At 36.7% G+C, this 21,973-nt stretch overlaps 1 protein-coding gene across 8 annotated transcripts in view; it reads left to right on the top strand.

The window, feature by feature from the left end:
* Positions 1-21,973, top strand: part of LOC123766779 (transmembrane channel-like protein 7) — a 40,869-nt gene that overhangs the window by 8,051 nt on the left and 10,845 nt on the right. For 5 of the 8 annotated variants that reach the window (XM_069307584.1, XM_045756147.2, XM_069307585.1 and 2 more), the window contains exons 4-16: positions 1,852-2,047; positions 2,802-2,952; positions 4,119-4,270; positions 5,536-5,663; positions 7,442-7,608; positions 13,582-13,730; positions 14,836-14,986; positions 15,168-15,344; positions 16,161-16,300; positions 16,841-17,015; positions 18,138-18,268; positions 19,779-19,938; positions 21,838-21,968. In XM_069307584.1, coding sequence (XP_069163685.1) covers positions 1,852-2,047; positions 2,802-2,952; positions 4,119-4,270; positions 5,536-5,663; positions 7,442-7,608; positions 13,582-13,730; positions 14,836-14,986; positions 15,168-15,344; positions 16,161-16,300; positions 16,841-17,015; positions 18,138-18,268; positions 19,779-19,938; positions 21,838-21,968 — 2,008 coding nt within the window. Of the gene's footprint in view, positions 1-130; positions 232-368; positions 1,625-1,851; positions 2,048-2,801; positions 2,953-4,118; positions 4,271-5,535; positions 5,664-7,441; positions 7,609-13,581; positions 13,731-14,835; positions 14,987-15,167; positions 15,345-16,160; positions 16,301-16,840; positions 17,016-18,137; positions 18,269-19,778; positions 19,939-21,837; positions 21,969-21,973 lie in introns of those variants that run through there. The other 3 variants (XM_045756153.2, XM_045756152.2, XM_045756149.2) reach the window with 3 other exon arrangements.

Here is a 21,973-nt window from a genome sequence, read left to right as displayed (position 1 = left end):
AAATTTGATTGAAATTAATTGGTCACAGTACTGCTATTTTGGGTTCTTGTGTGGAGTTGTTGCTTGATAATTTGCTGTCGGATTATCTAGAGGGTTTGAGCACAGGAAATGACAGGCAGGAAGCCATTTGTACGTGTATCTGGGTGTGTGCACGTTGGCTCTCAATATTATTGTGTTTAGGAAAAGTGTCTGTTGCAACTCTGTGTTGGTTGTAAGGCCTAGTTGATTAATGTAAAGTTTTCTCTAATCTTCGCAAAGATAGTCTAGACTTTAGTGCATTTTAACCCTGAAGTGTGTGCACTGTACATATATACAGTAGTATATATACTGTATATATATACTCTATATATAATTGAACTATATATATATATATATATATAGAGTTCAATTCTCTCACAGAGAAAGTTTTTTTTTTTGTTAAATATAACTTGTCTTTTCATGCAAGTATGTGATATACTGTGTATATATACAGAACATACTCTGAGTTTGTTTACTTGTTAGTCATCCAGTTTTATTTATTGTTGAAAGAGGTTTGTGTAGGCTGTCTCTGGTGTCTTGCTTCTGGTTTAGTTGAAATTAGGAGGCAACAAAATTATATAAAGTCCTGATTAGGAAATCATGTAGGAAAATTATTTTTACTGGCTGTCGTACAATTGTAAAAAAATCTTTTTAATTTACATACAGTATAATTGTTTCCCATATTTTTTGCGTTCTTTTGCCATACCTTCCATTGTTTTATTCATGTTACCATCATTATCCTTCATTTCAACCATTCTTATTGAATCCAGCTTGAAAAAATCACCAGGACAAATGGGGGGAGGAACTTTTGACAAGCCACTGGTTTTTTGTCCTCGTCAAGGCCACCAGAGTGTTAGTGGCTCTTGGGTAAATTTAGGTAAATGTTGTGTACATCGACTTCACTTAGGCTTTTCATAATGTACCACACAAAAGACTCGAACAGAATCTAAAAGCACACAGAATTACTGGTTAAATACTGCATCAGAGTGGATGAACAGTGGTTAACAGACAGCCAAGTAGTGTCATACTAAATGTGATAGATTCAGTCAGGAAAACACATTGTGAGTAGAATGCAAAACGCATCCATTTGTGGGATAACTCATTTTGCAATATACTATATGTACATAAGTGACATCAATGATGCTATGAACCACATCATTAAATCTGCTTATGGTCCATCGATCTTCAAAAAAGTGAGAAGTGCAAACTTTGTCTTGACAGACTAGCTACTAGTACTGCATTTAGATAACCTTCAACACATATTCTTGGAGATATTTTACCAATGTTCTAAGATCCTGAAAGAAACATAAATGTTTTTGATCAGTTTCAAGTCTTTTCAGAGGAAATTACATTTATTACATCACAACTTTTTTGTTTGACAAATACTGTACTGTAACTCAGTTTCCACATCAAGTATATGTGTGTGTTCCTTTTTATTCTCACCACTTATGAAATAGTATTTGAACATTTAAGAATATATGTGTGTAGGGAGGAATAGCTAGCATGGCACATACCTCAGTGGAAAGTATTGAAATGATGTACTATGAGCCAGAAAAACGGCGAAGAATTAGGTTTGCCGATGACGAAGTTGAGATTGAAAGATCAGGTATGTGATATGTAGCCAGCAGATACTTGTGTAAAAATTTCTTCATGTTGATGGGAGTATTTAAGAACAACTTATCCATATTAATTACTGTATGCTCATTTCTGTCTGCTGTTATATGAATGAAATATGAAGTCAAGATTTTCTGTAATGCATATATTAATTCACTGTACCTTACCCTATTCTTGAGTAATTTAGTGTCTAAATTTAAATGTGCCTGTTTTATATAGGAGAACTTCTAGGTAGCCACACTCTTCATTATGGCTCTGATCACCGACAATCGGCCTGGTTCAATACTTTAATGGATCGGCGAAGGAGAGGTGTCAGCCCCAACACGGAGGATGAAATTGTAGATGAGCTTGCTGATGCCATGGAGGGAGACGAGAAGCTTATGTCGGATAATGTGGACGGGGAAATAATGAGGAGGTGAGGCTTTAATTTGATGTTATGGCAAATGTAAGAGGAATCAGAGTATATGTACTGTATATATATATATTGAAACGTCTTTCCATCATTCGTGCTTAGTGGGCCTACCAGGGTTCCCTGGCTAGTGTCCAGGTGCACTGTACCTTTTACCTAGGCAGCTTGTTTTGTTTTGTGGGCCTGTCCTCTTGTGCCTGGGTAAATTACCTTGGTGCCCTTGGGTTACCAGGGTCCCGGCAGTGTGTCTTTTTCCATGTGATTTTTCTGGAACCCATTTGGTCTCTGGCCCTGAGGGTACATTATTGACTTTGAGAAAATCTTTAGAGTGGGATGCGGGTTCGATTCCTGTCCTGCTCCAAAGATTTTCTCATGGATATATCAAATTACTGTAATTTCTGTGTGTGTATTATTGAGTTTGTTTATATATATTCAGATTACATTTTTATGTAACAGTTCTCTGTTATGTGAATTAACTCTTAAAATCATGTAACACAGCATTAGCTATGTTACATGGTTTAATATGAATTTTGGGAGTACCCAAGTATTTACATGGGAGTTCTCAGAGCATAGGTTTGAATTATCCTTCTTATGGCTCCTGATTTTGTCATGAATTTTAATATCCATGTGCGCTGTTGATTGTACCCTTCGACTCTTAATCTCCATGTTCGTAACTTGTGATGGGTAAACCATCACTTACGACCAGCATAAATTCCTTGCTGTAGTACATAGATTTATCATATAATTATCTTAATTACAGAGAGGCTTTAAGAGAGTTGCGTAAACCCTTAAGAGTGAGAAAGGAAATACGAAGACGGTTGACTGCCCGCCGATCCTCCTATCGCACCTCCTCACGTACCATAAGCAGGATGCAATATCTCAAATATACCATTAGCATGCACTGGTACAAGGTACGTTTTATGTTGATCGTATGCATAAATCCAGTGCAAGTGTACAATGTGCTGGTGAGTACAGCATTTTTAGAATGTTATAATGCTCAACATGGCCATTTTTTCAGAGAATTTTGTGCATTTTTAATTTTTTTTTTGTGTCACTGTTTCAAGATAACCCATTGTACAGTACAGGTACTGTTAGTGTACTGACGTCTCAGTTTTCAGTTTGGTCCTTCCTCCTAGCTTTCTGTCATTCCTTGTAACATATCTGAGTCACTTTTAATTTTTCTGGCTGTATACATTGCCAGTTATCCATGCCATGATGGCACTTATTGATCACTGTTGACCACTTGCTTTGTATGTCCTGATTTTCTCATTCTGTCCACTCTCTCTAATTTTTTTATTAAGACCTGGGGGAAGTTCATAGTGGCTACATGAATTAAAGTAAAAGATTTATCAAATTAAATGGTTTCACATACATATTTATTAGTTTGAGTTCATATACTCCAAACAGAAACCCTTTCTCACTCACATTGGTGTCCATTTTTTCTGGGAATGCAGTATTATTTTTTAAGAGCCTTCAGCATATGCAAGCATCCCATCCTATCTCCAGATACTTACCTTTTTTTATTTTCTTCTATTCTTAGCTATCATATTTAGCTGCTTCTTAAGATGAGGTCTGGTGTAGATAGGATCACAAATAGGACTATATAGCACTGGCGCCCCAGTGCTATATAGTCCTATATACAGTATCCACCCCAGCTTTTGATTAAAGTTCTTGCAGGATCATTGTAGGTACTAGAGAGTTGGTGAACTCTTTTCAGTTGCTAAAATTAGTGTCTTAACAGGTAAATTGCTTGGCTAATTAAAGGTCCTTCATTGTGGTGTGCTTGATAGAAGTACTGTAGTTTATAAATATTTTTTAACAAGATTGTATTTAGTGATTTGAGCACAGGAAGTACTGTAATCACAGATAATGATTGGAGCTGTTTAAGGGTTAATATAATCAAACACATTTTTCAAGTGAAAGACTGAAAATTCTCACAAACACTATAAACGTTTATGAAATTTCATGTTTACATACCTTAAAGATGCATGGATGCTTACATTTAATTATCTGATTTTTGTCAAGTGTTAAGCTTCTTTCATAACCTATTATTTTTTATTATATTTTGTTGCAATAGCTGTGTCAGTCAGTGAAGGACACATTTCATGACTACAGTTTGTGGCACAAAGAGCTGAAGGAGATTGAAGGAACGTTTGGGACTGGAGTTGGGTCATATTTTAGGTTCCTGAGATACCTCTTTCTCCTCAACTTCACAATTGCATTCCTTGTGTAAGTGCGTGTCATTTTATGCTGTTCTATATTCATTTGTTTTAAGAGTTCAAGAAGTTCATAATTATTTAGTGAATACTTTGTGTTTAGAATATCCTTGTTCTTAAAGGAAAATTGCATTAATAGTATTCTCGAGGTACAGTACAATATTGCATTTGGTTGCCCCCCCTTGGTAAGATCTCTGTATCCCCGGGAAGAAGGATCATGGCTCTTAGATGGTTACATTCTCGGCACTACCACTGCAAGGATCTTTTCAAGTGGTCCCCTGCAGCATCATTGAAAGTGCTAGGGGGGGTCACTGAAAATAAGCTCATTCTACCTTGGTGTACATGAAATAAGTGCATTTTATATAAACTTTGAAGCAGTGTAAAAGTTCTTATTTGTGATTGAATGATGCTTAGTGTGTGTGGTTGGGTTCTTGCAACACTCCACTTCATTTGCAGTACTTTGGTACATAGCTTGTGTACATAGCATACACTACAGTACTATGTGCTGAATATTGACTTTGTTTTGGTAACCCAGGTTTTGTCTTGGCCACATTTTTTTTTTAATTTTTTTTCCATGTTCATAGCATGTGTATTCGGCAAGAATGTGAGGAGCTGTCTTGACACCCTGTTGTGATGACATTGCTGTCATCTGCTTGTGACTGGGGGTACTAGGCTACAGGGTAGGCAGGCAGTGGCAGTTATGTGGCAATCTCATTTCAGTTCTGTTGATCGCGAGGGAGACTCTCTTTATATGGATCTGAGTTTTAATGGAATATAGCTGTGTGGGTCATCCTGGGTTGGACTGGGTTTATCTCCAGTGAGCCCTTATTACCTTTAATTACTATGCAGGGTTCACTTAAAACTCCTGTGGTGCTGAAGATGAGCTCAGTTCCTGTGGTGGTGAACCATCACCTGTCTGACTGCTATGATCTTTGTTCACTGGACACTGGATTTAACCTCAGAAGGCAACTGTGTGGGATTACTCAAAAAGTTACATTTAATTTTGAAACTGGTATACTGTACTGTATTTTTGCATTGAGTGTTTACTTTATTCTATTACCACATAGACTGTGCTGCAAACTGTAAACTGACCCTTGGGACATGTTCATCAAAGGATATTTTATGTTTATACACTGTACCCTGCTCAACTCATCCTGAATTTCAAATTTACAATTTGTTCATAGTTTTACCATGAAGCAGTTACTGTAATGTTAGATAATTTGTATTTATTTATGAATGCTCTCTCTACTTTTTAATAAATTTTAGTATGTTATCCAGATGTGGACTCGTGGTGACACCCCAGCTGTTGGCACGTCTCAATGAAAACACCTCTCAGTCACACAGCTCAACAGCGTTACCCAGTACGACTGGTACAACTCCTCTACCTCGCTCATTCAATAAGCCGGGTAATATTTCTTCGTGTTCAGATGTTATTGTTTGTGGTATACAGTACCTGATGCTAAAAAGGTATTGGGTATAAATACCCTAGTGGTAAGACACTCGCCTGTCGTTTTGCGAGCGCTTTGGCCGGGAAGGATTTACTGGGCGCAAGTCCTTAACTGTAGCCTCTATATACCCAACAATAAAATGGGTACCTGGTTGTTAAACAATTTGGTGAGGTCATATTCCGGAGAATATTAGGATTAAAGACTTTTCTGAAATGCTATGCGTGCTAGTGGCCATACGAGAATGTAAGAATTCTTGTATATATAAATAAAAAAAAGAATTAAAAATGATTAGTTCATAACTTAATTTCAAAATATCTTTACTATTTGGAATAATCAATTTATAGGTGCAAAAACTGTATAGGTGCAGAATTTTAAAAACTGCAATATTAAATTGTTGCAGTTTTTCCTTCAGGATAATACAGTATTAATGAATACTGTAGTTAAGGTATGGTTGATAAAGGTGGGGGATGGCGATGCTACATGTAGCACTGTAACAGTTAAAGTTGCTCATGTTTTAGGAGTTGGTAACAGTTTGTGATGTTTGTTTACCCTGTTGTATTTATCTGGTTATCTTTGTCTTGCATTCAGAGGAGAATGTTGCACATCAAATTAATACAGTGTACATTACTACCTGCATTTTGGTTTCTTCTCTACAGTACAGTATTTTCAAAATATTTACAGAAGAGTTGTTCTATACTTATTCCATTAGTTACTGCAAAAAGAAAAATAATTCCATTATTTTTCATTGATGAAATTTCATGAGTTACCTAGGCACATGTTTCAGTTGAGAAAGTAGAAATAACAAGAAGATTACAAGTTTGCTTTAAAATAGTATTTTGTGCAAGAAATCAATGTGAATTAGGCCCAATAAGCTGCTTGCATCTTTCATAACCTTGGGACAGATTGATGTGATTTCTAATGAAATAGATTTTTTACATGGTACAATGAAGTGCGGGGCTGTGAAGACCCTTAACTGTGTGGAAAATGAAGTGGTCAATTTAGAATTGAAGATTAGCTGTATCTGGGTGTGGCATTGTTTAATTATTTAATACTTCATCATTTATATGTTTCAATGTGTGTATCGTTTATCTTACCATACTGTAGAAATTGTGTACACACAAATTAATGGCTAGCAGGAAACCTAGAAAGAATGATAATTGAGCAATATGGCTATGTTACAAATCCACAAGGTCCGTGATGAGGGTTCGAACCTATGTCCGAGGATCCCAGACGTACCTTTTCTAGGTTTGAACCCTCATCACGGTCCGTGTGGATTTGTTAATTTGATGCGTCATACTATTGTGAATTCTGTGTGTAATGGTTATTTTTTATACCATCACTTTAACTTGATTGTTTATCATGGCTAAATTTGTCAAAATTGAATGTGGAAGAAGCTTGCCTTTTGGCCTAATTCTTCTGTATTTTCTTGTTAGACTGGCTTCTTTTGTCATTAAATTTAGGAAGTGTATGAACTGATACACTAATTGGATGTTTGGATGTAATCAATGAATTGCATTTAAATATAACATTCAGATTAAATTAACTGCATTTTTGTATGGTAGTCTGGCATAATTTGAATAACAATTTAAGAAATTTGTATATTTAGAACTACTGTATTTGTACACAGTTGATGTAACTTAATCTGACTTTTAATTTCGAAGTTAATATATATATACTTATAATAATAATAATAATAATAATAATATGTATGTATGTTTGGCTCTTCTTGGTTCTAGGAATATTGGCAGCAGCTCTGCGAGTGAGTGACACTCTTTCAGGTCAAAATTTTCCTGGTACATGGAAAGTGGGCAACCAGAGCAGCAACACAGACAAAGGAAGACCTTTGGCTGAGGATGATGCCCACATCACAGAATTTAGTGGTTTAGATTGGTTGACCGGAGCTGTAAGTAATAACGTTGGCCCTTGCTGTGCAGTATTCTAACAGCTTATGAACAATTGGGATTATCAGTACAGTGTATTCATACTTATTTTTAATTTAGTTTGGCTGTACTATATTTTATATTTTAAGCATACTATTAGTACAGTAATTATTATACTGCATATGTATATGCATATACAGTATTTTACTATGTTTTCAAAATGTTTAACTGGTTTCATTTGTATTGCAGCAATTTTAGGCATTTAATTTATTATTTACCTAAATCAATCTTGTTTTATTAGTGGTTAAAATTAGATGTTCTTTGACTTTTTACTATTTCATTTCACTTTTCAGCATTGCTACTTGTATCTGTTCATGCATGTATGTACTGTATCTCCTGCTCAGCCTCTCTAAACTGAATGGCTGCTTTTTTGTCATGGCTGATTTAGCATTCTTTTACTTGCTCTCTCTCATTTTCTAAATAATTATTTTTGCAACCGATGCATCCCAGCACCTAAATTATTTATTTTATTATAAATTATTTAAAATTATTTATTATAAATTATTTTATTTATTTACAGAGATGAATTATTCTTTTGAAGTTCATGCACACAACATACTCATTTGTTTACATTTGCTTTCTGTCTCCTACACCTGTATAGCTACCCCAACTATGGCTCTTAACAACTCAAGATTATATTTGAGCTTGCATTTTGTCACTCCCAATGGTATGTGATTTTTTTTTTTTTTATGAAAATTTAGATAGATGGTACTGATGTCACTGGGTCTATAATGCTCATATTGTGTACTTTTTAGGAACTTTGTAGTCAAAGGTGACAATTTTTGCAGCCAGAATTAACTTGATCTGAAAAGCCTGTTCAGAAGAACAAACTTTTCAGAGCCTAAAAAAAATCACAAACTGTGACAGCCAGTGGTAAGCCTTGCTCATCAGATAGCCAGTCAAAAACACATGCTTACTTCAACTCGGTCACCACTACCAGGTAGCAGCATCAACATTACATAGATCATGACCATCTGTATCAACTCCATATATATTCTGACTTCTGATGTCAGTAGGCTGGCAGATACCTGTGTTTAATCAAGCTTTTGGCTTGTATATTAACTAAGTGCTTTGGAGCAGTTTGGAGGCTTTGTCATGCTGAACCTTCAGCTGTCAATAGAGGTACCTGGTAAGTGAAGTGCTCTAATTTTTGGGTGGTGTGGTTCCTGTTTTGTCCTTCAGAGATGAATTCACTTGCAATAAACTCAAGCTCTTGGGACTCCTTACTGAGGTGTTTCTACTGTTGGCCTTCCACTGCCCAATTCAGTGTGGTTATGGTGATATAAGTTCTGTTTAAGGTTGGGGTATCTAATAATGGTCTTTTGTCCTTCTCTTATTAGAGACCTATGTCTCGGTATTGTTTTTTGGTGGGGTCTCTTCACCAAGTCTTTTCCATCTTGTGTTTCCATGGTTGTTTTACATATCATTGGGAAATAAGTTATGCAATTGGCCTGGATGCAGAGCTCTTAAGTGTTACCTGCTGTATTAAACATGATGCATGACTAGCACAGTCTTTTAGCTTTCTCTCGTCAGGGTTCTGGGTGTTATTCTGTGTTTATATCCTCATTGTGGAGTCCTTCAAACTTTGGAAATTCATCTAAACAAGTAAACAATAGTAATTTTAAATTTATGTAATCAGCCTGGTTGACACAAGTTTTGGATGCAGTGGGGGGGTGCGGGGGCATTTGAGACTATCAGATCTATCTATCTGATAGTCCTGTCCCTCCCTATTGTACTATGCTATCAGAACTGCCTCCAGTAGAGCTTGTTATCTCCCACAACCATTAATTACTACTATTAGAATTTGACCTTATTCTAAGGTCAAGGCAAGGATGATGATAACCCATTCCGGCATTAGTCTATTGTACCTAGTTCCTGAATTTTGTAGATACTGTATTTGGCAGCTTTTAAAATTTCTGTTTAATAAATAGTTTATGAACCTTAGGACTTTCTCTCCTTGTATCAAAGTCAAGTTTTCTTAAAGGATTTTCTGTCTTGTTAAATTTGAGCCAGTTGTAAGGTCTACACAAGGGAGCTCTTGTTATGGGGAAGCTAACTATTTTTAGGCATTCTTGTTAGTTATGTCTTACTCGTACTGCATATTAGTTACCGTGGGTTCTGAAGATCTGATCACATGTTTATGGTACACTTCTTGACAAGGATGTCATGTCCCTTCACATGTTTCTGCCATGATGGTGTAGAAAAAATACAAAACGCCCAAGAAAAATCTTTCCAAAAAATATTTCCCATTTCTTACAGGTTTTGTGCATTGTAATCACTCTGGCATTGATGATGTAAGGTATGGCTCTCCGGTGATTCTGTGATGCAGCCAGATCACATGTATCTGGAAGCGGTAGGAAAGCTTGATCAGGAAAGAGCTTTATTCAAGCTCAATAAATTATATATACATTTAATATAAAATCTCAAATTTAATGCTTTTATCATTATTATATTGTGTCATGAAAGTCTTATGAGACATTTTGCTTCTTGCATCCAACCGAGGGAACTGGACGGTAACCACTGGTAAGAGAAACTTGCTTGTCTGCACCAGTTGTAGTTTGAGCTCGTGCACCTTCACTAAACTAATGACACGATATTGCACATATTAAAAATATCAAATACTCTATTGATAAACTGGCCTATAGATCGGCTCTTTAATTTCTCCGAGAAGACTGTGCATGGGCTTCGTAAGGGAGGTGCAAGTCCTATGAACTGTCAAATGTTTAACAATACAGTATTTACATATTTACATTTTATTTTTTAATATAAAAAAAGTCATATTACAGTGGTCACTTATTAGGTACAGGAATTGTATATTTTACAAAGTCACATACAAATCCTTGATAGTTCTTTTAAAATATTAGAATAATTTTACAGTAGCTATCTCTTCTTGATAGGGAAGTTCTTATTATCTTGCTTCTATAGATGTATAAGTTTTAGCTTAAATGTTGGCTCACACCACATGATGATCCAAGAAACAGTCTTGGGTCATGCAATGCAATTCAATTTTTAGTGCCGGTGATTGTGTACTGATTGGTGCCAAATGGTTGTACACTCGGCTGCTTGGTATCCGACCAAGTTTTTTGGGGGCCTCCCCTTTTGTCTGTTTAGCCCCCTTTGCTTGTTTTGGCTCCCCTTTGTTTGCTTCGGGCCTCTTTGCTTGCTTTGGCCCTCTTTGCTTGCTTTGGCCCCCTTTGCCTGTTTTGGTGTCGTTGCTTGTTTTAGTCACCTTTGCCTGTTTTTTGCTCCCTTTGCATATTTTGCTTTTCATTTGTCATACATTTTGTTCTTGATTATATAATCTAAAGAGATTGTAATTACTGTAGGCTTGTGGGTAATTTTCTTGACCTGTGCATTATATTATTTGTAACACTGTACTGTATATGGTAATTTCATGACAGTAGTGCTACATTTTGGGGTTCACTGATGTACAGTATATAACAGGAGCAAGTTCATGATGGATGTAAATAGGCATTTAACGCTGTTTGTATTCTGCTGATACTAAGATGCATTATCCATACTCCTACGTTAAACATTCTGATGACATTAAAATGTGTCCTCTGATTGATATTCATAAACATTTGTATATTCATTGCTGTTCCTCATAATCTACTGTATTATAAATGCAGTTGTTTTTGTGTCTAATTTCTAGAAATTCACTAGTGACATTTTGACACCAGATTTATAGCTATAACCCAACAAATAATTAAGAAAACGTAAAATGATTATAAGCATTATTCGCACTGCTGAGCAGCCTAGGATCTAAGAATGTGTACAGTTTGGAATGCACAGAGCGGTCAGACTGCCAAAATGTTAAGGCATCTTATTTATGATGATTCTGAGAGCACATATAATTTATTTTGAAAATCTATCTATTTTTCACCTGTTATTCTCTTAGACCTCATTTTCTGAGGCTAATGCATTCAGTTGCCATCCTAAGGTATGATCTGCTCTGTACATTTTCAAGCAGTTCCTGCTAGGGTTATTAAAGGTGCCAAGAAGGTAACTTAAGATAAACTGGGTCCAATTTGGAATGACCCCCAAAAGTTCTTGCCATGAAAACTTGTAGCTGTGTATGAAGCCCGTTTATGGTGTGTGTGTGCAGTTTTCCTGTGTGCACCTTAAGTGTACAGGTAATTGATTCCAGTGGCCACCTTTGTTGTCTCTAGCATTACTCTTATTAGCGCCAAGGTTTCTTTTCCCACATGGGGTGTGTAACTTGAATTAACAATGCATTGCAGTCTTGGTTGCTGTGACTTGCTTGTGGGATTGGTCACTCCAGAACAACTGCTTGTGATCTGCTTTTTGTAGTGTCCTTGGCCCTCTACACTTGTGAGAAGTCTTGCCAGGAAGTTGCTGGTTGGTTGGTGGTTCAGGGCTTATCCCAAGGTACTTACCTATCAGGTTATTTGGCTGCCTCTGTGGGTTGTGACCCCTAAATGCTTTTGGCTGTTGGCCCTGTAATTCAAGGGCAACAGCTTTAAATCACAATATAGGACATTCAATAGAAGATGCTTTTTCACCTATAGGGTTATATACCCATTGAATTGCCAGCTTATTGAAGCCATATGTACTGTACCAAAATTATACTTGAGTTCAAAATTAAACTGGAAAAAATCTTTAGGAATGTTGACCAGACCACACACTAGAAGGTGAAGGGACGACGACGTTTCGATCCGTCCTGGACCATTCTCAAGTTGATTGTGACTTGAGAATGGGCCAGGACAGGACCGAAACGTCGTCGTCCCTTCACCTTTCTAGTGTGTGGTCTGGTCAACATACTTTAGCCATGTTATTGTGACTCATCGCCTGCATCTTTAGGAATAATGGTGGAGGGTGGGGGGGTGCTTTTAACAAACCACCTGCTTTCTTTCCCATTAAGGCCACTAGAGATGATGGCCCTCGGATAAAATTTTGGTATATTAATTAGTTTAGTTCACTTTTATCGTTGCTCAAGGCAGTATTTGGTTACTCTTCTTGTTAACTTTTTCACTCAACCACCTGTAATCTCATTTATTCATCAATAATCTTTCTTCCTAACTTTACTAAAAAGTTTTCATCTTTTCACTGCTTCTTTTTTACATTTTCAAAAAATCTCTCTTAAACCTCACTTTTCAAAGTTACTGCTGCCACACCCATGCAGCTTCTCCAAAAGTTTCTGTCTAAAGCTTTATTTTACAAGTACATGCTGTATCCTAGTGTTGTTATCCTTGGCTCTAAACCATTGTATGCCTTTTGGCCTCATTGGCTATCATAACCACTCTCTCCTCTCACTCATTCAAGATACATTTGCATTTAGTGGCTTTTCGTGTAATAGCTGCTAGAAGTATAGTTCTCTGATTAAAATCTGTCCATTATTGTTATATTAGCCAATTTCTCTTATCTACCTCACTTGTTCATTCATAAGTCATTTATTCCTGTAGACTTGCTCAGAATTTTCAGCTGCACAGTAGTATATGTAAACTTGAAATTTTACTACACCTTCCCATGCCATCATTCAACAATAATTGCAAACAAACTGTTCACTTGTTTTTGTTTTTAATAAGACTTAGAAACCACATGGGTGTATCTGCACCCTTGAGTATGTTAGTAGTTGTCACATGTGAACAAATAATATGTTTATGGTCAAAGAGCCAGATTGATTTAGCTTCTCTTGCCTCTGGAAATCACACTCACAAGCTGTTGTACTGTATTGATATAAAAAAAAATGTGATACATGATCAGAATTAGAACTGTGTCTGTTGTTCACATGTTCGTCACTACTTAAATTTGCTGCGTGTGTTCCAGCTACAGTACTTGGACTGGTCGGCATTCAGTTCCTGATGGTCCAAGTGGTTGGGCATTGCTCCTTCACTCCATCCTCATATCCCTTCCATGTGCTATATAGTTAGCCTGGCTTAATGCTTCTCATAATTTCCTTTTGCTGTTCATTTCAGGGCTGGTTTGACACCACAGAGTTGTACTACGGCACATACCTGGCACAGAGTTTTTCCCTTATCAAGGGCCAGAATTTCAATATGCCTCAAGTTTACTTCTCCGTTATTTCTCTGGCCTACGTGATCTTCCTAGTTGTAATCCTTCATAGGTTAGTCAGATGCTTTAATATTACTTTTAATTTTCTCCTCGGCTAGTATTGAATTCTTACATGCAAGCGAGAAAAATATCCATCATACAGTATTGCCCAATAGTGGTTCTTATGTTTGCTTGGTGCACATTGTCTGGCTTTCACCACATAATATATATCAGTAGTGATTCACATTCAGGTGAGCCATGATTTTTTCAGTTGATTCTGCAGTGATTAATGAATCATTGGTGAACATTTTGGATAATGGCCAGTAATCAAGTGAGAATCTATTAACAGAATGTTAGGGTCGTAATTCTGTTCATTTCCATTGAACATAAATATTTTTCCACGTGTCTGACATTTTTTAGATACAGTGTGCAGTTTTACTTCTGTGATTTCAAAACATAAATACTGTACAGTATAAGATTGCTCAAATACTTTAAGCATTTTTATTTAATATTCTTTCATATTTAATTGACTAGTAAATCTTGAGGAAACATTTTCCATAAATTTCAAAGTTTTTAAACATCATGTTTGAAGTCTTAATATTTTTATTGTCCAGAAATTAAGCTTTGCAAGCATACTTTTTTGTAGTGGGCAAATGAGTGATTATTAGATTACATTGCATTTATTTAAGAAAAAAAATTCAGAACTATTCCATTTGGTTAACTCCTAGTGTTCTGAACATTGATAATGACAATCATGTAAGTGACATTTTTTGGCACCAGTGCCAAAGGGAACTTTCCAGTCCTAGCAGGGTCATTAAAAGTGCTTATGAGGGTCACTGGAGATGAGCTCATTCCAGCCAAGAATGACCGACAGAGGAACATTCCACAAAACGAATGCATAAGAGTTCATCCTTGCCATCGAACGTGACTGCTAGACAAGGTCACTACCTAACAGCAGTCACGTACGATGGCAAGGATGAACTCTTATACCAGAACCAGAATCCTAGTACTCCCAGAATTCTGGTACTGGTGCCAAGAATGTTGTTCCTGCTTGTTCAGAGTATACAGCAGATTTTAACTTTGAAAGCTACTGAATTTAATTAATCAGAAAGGTTCATTTCATATTTAGTCAATGTAGAACTATTTTTGGTTATATTGATTTAATAATTTCTCCATAGGGTGATTGTTTTGTACAAGAATAATTACATTGACGTCGAACATGACATGTCAACCGCATTTGAAAGGAAGGTCTTTTCGGCTTGGGACTTTAGCATCACAGAAAAGAAAGCAGCGAATATCAAACACAGGAGTATTTACAATGAGCTTAAGGTAAGTTGGTACAGTAATTAATTTTAATTTATTTTGTAGGGGACAGGTAGCCTGTGTACATACTGTACTTTGAAGCCCAATTTTTGTCTCCTGTTTTAATATTTTTTTTTTAAATACACTCATGTAAATGCATCGTATTTATGATTTTTGATAATTAGATAATTTTTTGTTTGTTTTTCAGGAGCTGTTGCAAGAGTTCATGAATGAGGAGCAGGATGAAGGCTTCTGGAGCAAGCTAGCAGTCAAATGTGTCAAGCTGTTCTTTTGGGTTTTGGTACTGATTTTGTTGGGCCTCCTGGGCTGGGGCACATACGCCATGCTTAAAAGTGGCATCGACAAGGATATTGGGAACAAGACTGTAAGTACTAAAATTAGATATCCACAGTACGAATACCTGTTTTAATTTTTTCTTGGGATTTATAACTAAAAAAAATCCCTCGTGTAGCTGCATAAGGACAATTTTACTTTAAGCCTCATTATTTTTACATGAACCTTTAAACACTTGTGAATGCTAATAAAGATTAGCTTCCCATTTTATTCAGCAGGGCCTAACAAGAAAACAAGAGTCAACCAGGGTGCTTGCCTTGTGATTGGTACCTGAACATTAGAATTTATTGAATAAATCAAGGGCCGTGATGAGGGTTCGAATTTACGTCCAGAATGATTTGTTCATTCAAGCTGCATATTTATTTCTTTGACCCTACCTATCCTGCTCTATGGCCAAAAGTTTTTGCTCACACACTCATAAAAATAGTAGTGGTCTGAGGCTCACTCGCTATATTCTTATTCATTGCAATGTCTCATTAGATAATACATGTACCCAAGACGCCTGTGTCTAGCATGTTACTATTATTCCTCACTTGCCAAGACTTGTGAATCTGGGCTACATGGCATGTGTAGTTTTGATACTCATAATCTTTCTATTTCTTTATTTTCTTCATAGCAATCTCATTACATCAAGTTCTATGCAATACTTGAATGCTGCCTTCTGTATTGTCAGCCTCTTTGTCTCTTTAGATGAGGATTCCACCTTCTTACAAGTCAAATAAAATGTCACTCGTGCACCGAGTGGAATTTAGGTTTTCAGGCATTCATTGTATTATTTTAGTAGTTTATTACATGTATAATTGTGAGGATCATTTTGATATATACTGATGTTGATTTTGTCTTACAGGACAGTAGTGGATTTGGACTACTAGTTTATCCTTTGATCGTCACCTGCATCATAATCATTGTACCAGCTCTATTTGGTGTCATAGTCAAGCTAGAAGGCTACACAACTCCTCGCCATAGACTATATGTCACCCTCATCAGGTAGAGTAATATGTTTAGCTCTGATAAGTATTACAGTTGAAATTAGTTGGGGAAGAAAGTTTACATTAAGAAAATGGATTGAATTGGTAATGGTTTTATAAGGTAATAAATTTTTATGGATTAACTGTAGATGTGACTGTAGATGTCTATGCATATGGCAAGAAAAATGAAGGCAGAATTTTTGAGTGATGGTTGGCACTGGAAATTAAATGACCTGTGGAAGATAAGAGACCTTTCACAAAATTTAAGTATTATGGGTTTATAGAAGTAAAATTTGCTAAAGACAGACACTCAAAATGATAGAATTGTAGCTGGTGTATCCAAGCAGTTACTGTACATATTTTGGCATTGCAACAGGTTTCCCCTATTGCCAAATAAATGTACTTCATAAGTATATCCTCAAAAATGCCTTAAGTAAGGCCTTTATGCATGCCATGCATGTGAATTATAACACTGAAATGTTTTGTACAGTATCACTTTTAACAAAAAATTTATGGCTGAAAAATCTGAGTAGTTATTTGTAATTTATTTATTTTACAGGACCATACTACTGGAACTGACGGTTCTGGGGGTGCTGGTGGGGTTCTGGTACATGCAAGCTGTGGACCTCAGTCCTACTCCCCCCACAAATGCCACCACACACAGTCCTGTTACAGGTTATAGAAATAAACCTAAGGGCAATGAAGCTTTGAAAATGGTGTCTGAGAGCCCACAAGTCAGTTGATTTTTTTTTAGTTTTGGTGCTAGTCTTATAACTTAATGGTCTCCAGTAATGCCAAATTAGTGCTAATGGCTGGCTTTTCAGAAGTTAACCTAATGGCTGCAGAAGAGATGATCTGAGAAGATGACATAAGATCTGGTCTCTCACTAACATGCTTTTTCATTAACGAACACCAGTGTTATCTGTTCAGTATACTTGGTGAAACTGATTACATCATCTAGTTTCTCTTGTGGTGTATGGTATCAACAAATTTGTGATATCTTCTTGCTAAAATTTTGCTTTTAATTTTTTGATTTTCAGTTCGTGCATTTCTCACTTATGCAGAATTCTAATATGGCGCAATGTAAAGAATTATTATTATATGTTAAACTTTGCAAATGCTTTAAGGGAACATGATTTTGTCAATTATACTTACCCTATTTGCCAGCAGATAGGATACATGTTTTTGGTCCACCATGAAGCGAATATATATATACAGTATTGTATTTACATAATAATAATTAAATAATTTTGTTGGACAGTCATTCTGAGTAAATATATAGTATATTAGGCTTATATCAAGCTCCCCCTTCCCCTCCCAAGGTCAAATTACTGACCGTCTAGGATGCAACCCCACAGGAAGCTAACTTATAGGTACCTATTTAATGCTAGATGAACAGAGGCATTAGGTGATAAGAAACATACTCAATCATTTCTGTCCCGACCAGGATTTGCACTTAGGATTCCTGATTGTGCGTCAAGAATGAACCCCCTATACCCTACAGAACCACTTAAAAATTACTACCAATAAATGGGTGATGAAACAAGCATACTATAAAAAATCCACAAAACATCCTTGTAAATTATGGACGTCTTGTTTGCCAACAAATACTGTACAGTACGCGTAGCTTATTTCTAAGGAAATCTGCTGGAGTGCGTGCACAGGCTTCACCTCACAGAGGCTTATAATAGTATTGTAAGATTTTTGTTTGTGGCAATAGGTGTCTTGATACACTCCCCACCCCACACTGTTAAGTGCCTCGTATGGTAAATTGGTCAGTTAATACCGATACTGTAATCTGTTTTATATGGTACATCTTCCAAAACCAATCCTTATTTAATTAACTTGAATTTCAGGTAAATGATTACTGTTGGGAAACATCCTTAGGAGAGGAGTTTTATCGCTTGCTGATCATCGACTTTTTTGTTGTCGTCATCATGAACTTTACAACTCTCATTTACTTCATGGCCACTCGAAAGAAAACAACGTAATGTATTCTTTGTTTTGTTGTACCGTATTTTCCTGAGGAGCTTTGCATGCACCTTCAGAACACAAACAATATTTAAAGAAGCAGTCCTCATCTTAAAATAAGACTGCTTCAGCAAAGGTGGTGTTAGATAGTTTGGGGAGACAAGGAGTCACAATAACTTGGCTGAAATATGTTGACCAAACCACACACTAGAAAGTGAAAGGACGACAACATTTCAGTCCGTCCTGGACTATTCTCAAGTCAATCGACTTGAGAATGGTCCAAGACGGACTGAAACGTCGTCGTCCCTTCACTTTCTACAGTGTGGTTTGGTCAACAGTCTGGGGAGTTTTATTGAAAGGGGAAAGTTGTCAAATAAGGATATTTGCTTTGAATAATTTTTAAATAGTCAGTACTGTATTTACTTTAATTTCTTAGCTGTTCCTCTTTGATTCTCCCTATGACAAGATCTATTTGGTCCCAAATGATCGGATCATAATAAGACGGGGATATTTGAGTCCATCCTAAGAGGTATATTCTAAAAGAGTTCCTGTCGGGTCAAGCTGGTACTATGGAAGCCTTGGAAAGAAAGCTCAAGTTGGTTCAGAGTGACATCAGAAAGCTCAGTCATAAACACTCGGTCATTTCAACACCTTTATTTCATCACAAGGCCTGCCAAGTAGTGCTCCGTCAAACCACTAGTTTGCCCATCTAGCCACTTGCTGTGACTACCACCAAATAACAGTACATACTGTTACCAACACCCTGTCCCTGCCTGGAGTCTAATCACATTGTTTTTAGTTAATTTCTATAATGGTTGAGAATGCTCAAGACTGAATCCAGGTTTAGTAGTTTAGTTTCCACCAGTAGAAACATTAGTTTTACTGTGTAATGAGATATTGTATTTTGTATCTGTTATAGCAGTACATTTTGTTATTTTGAATACTTCATGTTTTTGTATTTGGAAATTTCTATTGTAGCTGTCGATGTACCCTGCCAGTGTTGCAAAGTTTCCTCTCTGTTCTGGCTTTGTTTGTTCCTCAGCTGTGGGTTGGCTACTCCTCTGTGCTTCACTCCAGAACCTGGCCTGTGGGTACATTCGGTTAGCTCTGTGTGATGGGCAAGCTGAAGTTGGCATTGGTGCTGCCATCTGGTGATGATCAAGGGTGGTGACCATATAGGCAACTGGTTGTTTGCCAGTGCTATTCTTCAGTCCTTTTGATGCCAAGCAGGGATTGGAAAGATGTTTGAGTGAACTGTCTTTAGTCACTCTTGGCTGGACCGAAATTTTGTTCGGTATCTTAAGTAACATCAAAGTGTCCTGCTCAGAAAATAGCTTTTTATATTCACTCAGATTAATTTTAATTTGACTTTATTTGTCTTAAATTTTAATTACAATAAATATTTTTATTTTAATTAAATTAAATTTAAATTTAATTTTGTTTTTAAAATTTTGTTTAAATTTAGTTTAAATTTACTTTAAATAAAATTTTAAGTTTAATTTTATATTTTATTTATTTTGGCACAGGAAGGGAAAGATTCATCAATATCTTCTCGAGTTTGATATTAGTCGTAACACACTGCACCTCATTTACAACCAGACACTGTTGTGGGCCGGGCTCTTCTTTTGTCCGCTGACACCCCTCATTGTCCTCCTCAAGATTACTGTCATGTTCTATATTCAAAAGGTAAGTGTTGTAGAGAATAATACAATTATTGCATACCCCACAAAGTTTTGATGAGCACTTCATTTACAGTAGTGTAGTTTAGTTCAAACTCTGCCCTTGACAATCATTTTCAAACCAATTCTGGCAGCAAATACATCCAGGTTTTTGCCTTACCAGTCTTGTTCTGTATTATGTTCTGCCTGATCCTTCCTCCTCCATACATCAGTGATCTGTCCCATCTTTCCCTGCTGCTCCCCCACTCACGCACCAGTGATCTACTCCCTGCTCCTCCCTCAGTCGCTTGAGTGAGCTTTCTGCCACATTATTTGTACTACTACTACATCAACTTATCCAAGCTATATGATCATAAATATAAATGGAAAGGAAATTTTGTACAGAGTTTATGAATATAAAAACTGCACAATATAACGGTTATGCCGTTGATAGATAAGAAGATACGGGTGGTGATAGGCTGGCTGGCATGTCACTGGGGAGGGGGGGGGTGAAATTATAATGACTATCGTAGAGAGGAGAGATGAGGGAGATAGAAAATGGAGGATGGAAGGGTAACTGAAGGCACAAGGAGGTGGGAGAGAAGTAGAGAGAATAGAAAATGGGATGATGTGGGAGAAACTGATGAAAAAAAAGATCATGCGACAAAATTTATTGTACTTATTTATTTATTTATTTATTTATTTATATACAAAAAGGTACATTGGGGGGTTAACAGAGAATGTAGAAATTAAGTTGAATTTACATTCTTGTAAAGCCTAGACTAGCATGCATGACTAGAGACTAGCAAGCATAGCATGCATAGCATTTCAGACAAAAGATTGAAGAAAAGAGGGAGAGATGCTAAAGATGCTGCCAACATCCTGTCTGAATGAATGAAAACGTAAAAGAACAGTGGACAGGATACACCGTTCAGTAAAATTTACTCTCTCTCTCTCGGAACTCATTACGATCAGAGTCTGTGACTCAGTTACTGGAAAATCATTAAAGTACAGTAAATAATAAACTCCGTGATTTAATTTAACACTGTACATTATTGATTAAACCACTTTGAGTTAATAATGAAACAATTGAACTTAATCATTTTGATGAATTTAATCAACCAACATTAAAAATCAAAGAAGCATCGAAAGGTGGACAACCACTCACACATGTTCTGCCATATGTGGCTCGAAGTATAGACTATACTGTATTTTATTCCACTAACACACTATGGTCATGACAGGCATAACTGAAAACTCTCACCTCAGATATAGATGGCATTCACCCAAAAGTGGGTGATGTCGAGTTGGACAAGATCCGCCGGGGGTATAGTTGAGGCCGGCTACCTCGGTCACTGTTTGTTGTTGGTTCTCTCTCTCTGTCTCCAGGCTCGATTGCTCAACTAGCCAAATCCTAAGGCTATAGAGTACCCCAGCTAGGCTTAAGGTCATAACACTTTCTAGGACACCCAAAAAGGACTTTTTCAGAACCGTGCAGGTGCACTAGTAACAATGATCTTGTGAGAACTACTTGACACAGCTTGACATAGACCAGGTGGCCTGCACTACATTCCTGAGTCATGTAGTGCTCTGCTCTGCTTCCATATACACACACACACTTACCAATACTCATCTGTACTCACAAAGTATGTATCTACTCAAAGTATCAAGTCTCATCTATCTCCCCTTGTTGCACAACAGGGCTGGCATCAGAAAATATAGGGAGGCAACTGATGGTGGTGGAGATAGGCTGAGATGGTCGCTAATGATTGAGGGAAGAGTCTGGAATGTTGCCTGGTCTGACTGCTGACGATTGGAGGAGACTGATGATGATGGTGGTTAAGCTAGTTGGCCTGGCTTAAAAGCTTATATAAATTGGTTAATAAGAATCTTAATTGTATAACATATCTTTTCTTTTATTTTCCAGTTCAGCGCATTGAAGTTTTTGCAGCCAGACGAGCGTCCATGGCGAGCAGCACAAACCGAGACACTATTCTTTGCTCTGACTCTGGTGTCTCTCATCCTCTCTGTTCTTGGATATGGGTTTATATTTTTCAGGTAAT

Source organism: Procambarus clarkii, chromosome 60 (assembly GCF_040958095.1).
Source record: "Procambarus clarkii isolate CNS0578487 chromosome 60, FALCON_Pclarkii_2.0, whole genome shotgun sequence".
In the NCBI taxonomy this organism is placed as follows: Eukaryota; Metazoa; Arthropoda; class Malacostraca; order Decapoda; family Cambaridae; genus Procambarus; species Procambarus clarkii.
This window is presented reverse-complemented; position numbering and strand designations above follow the sequence as displayed.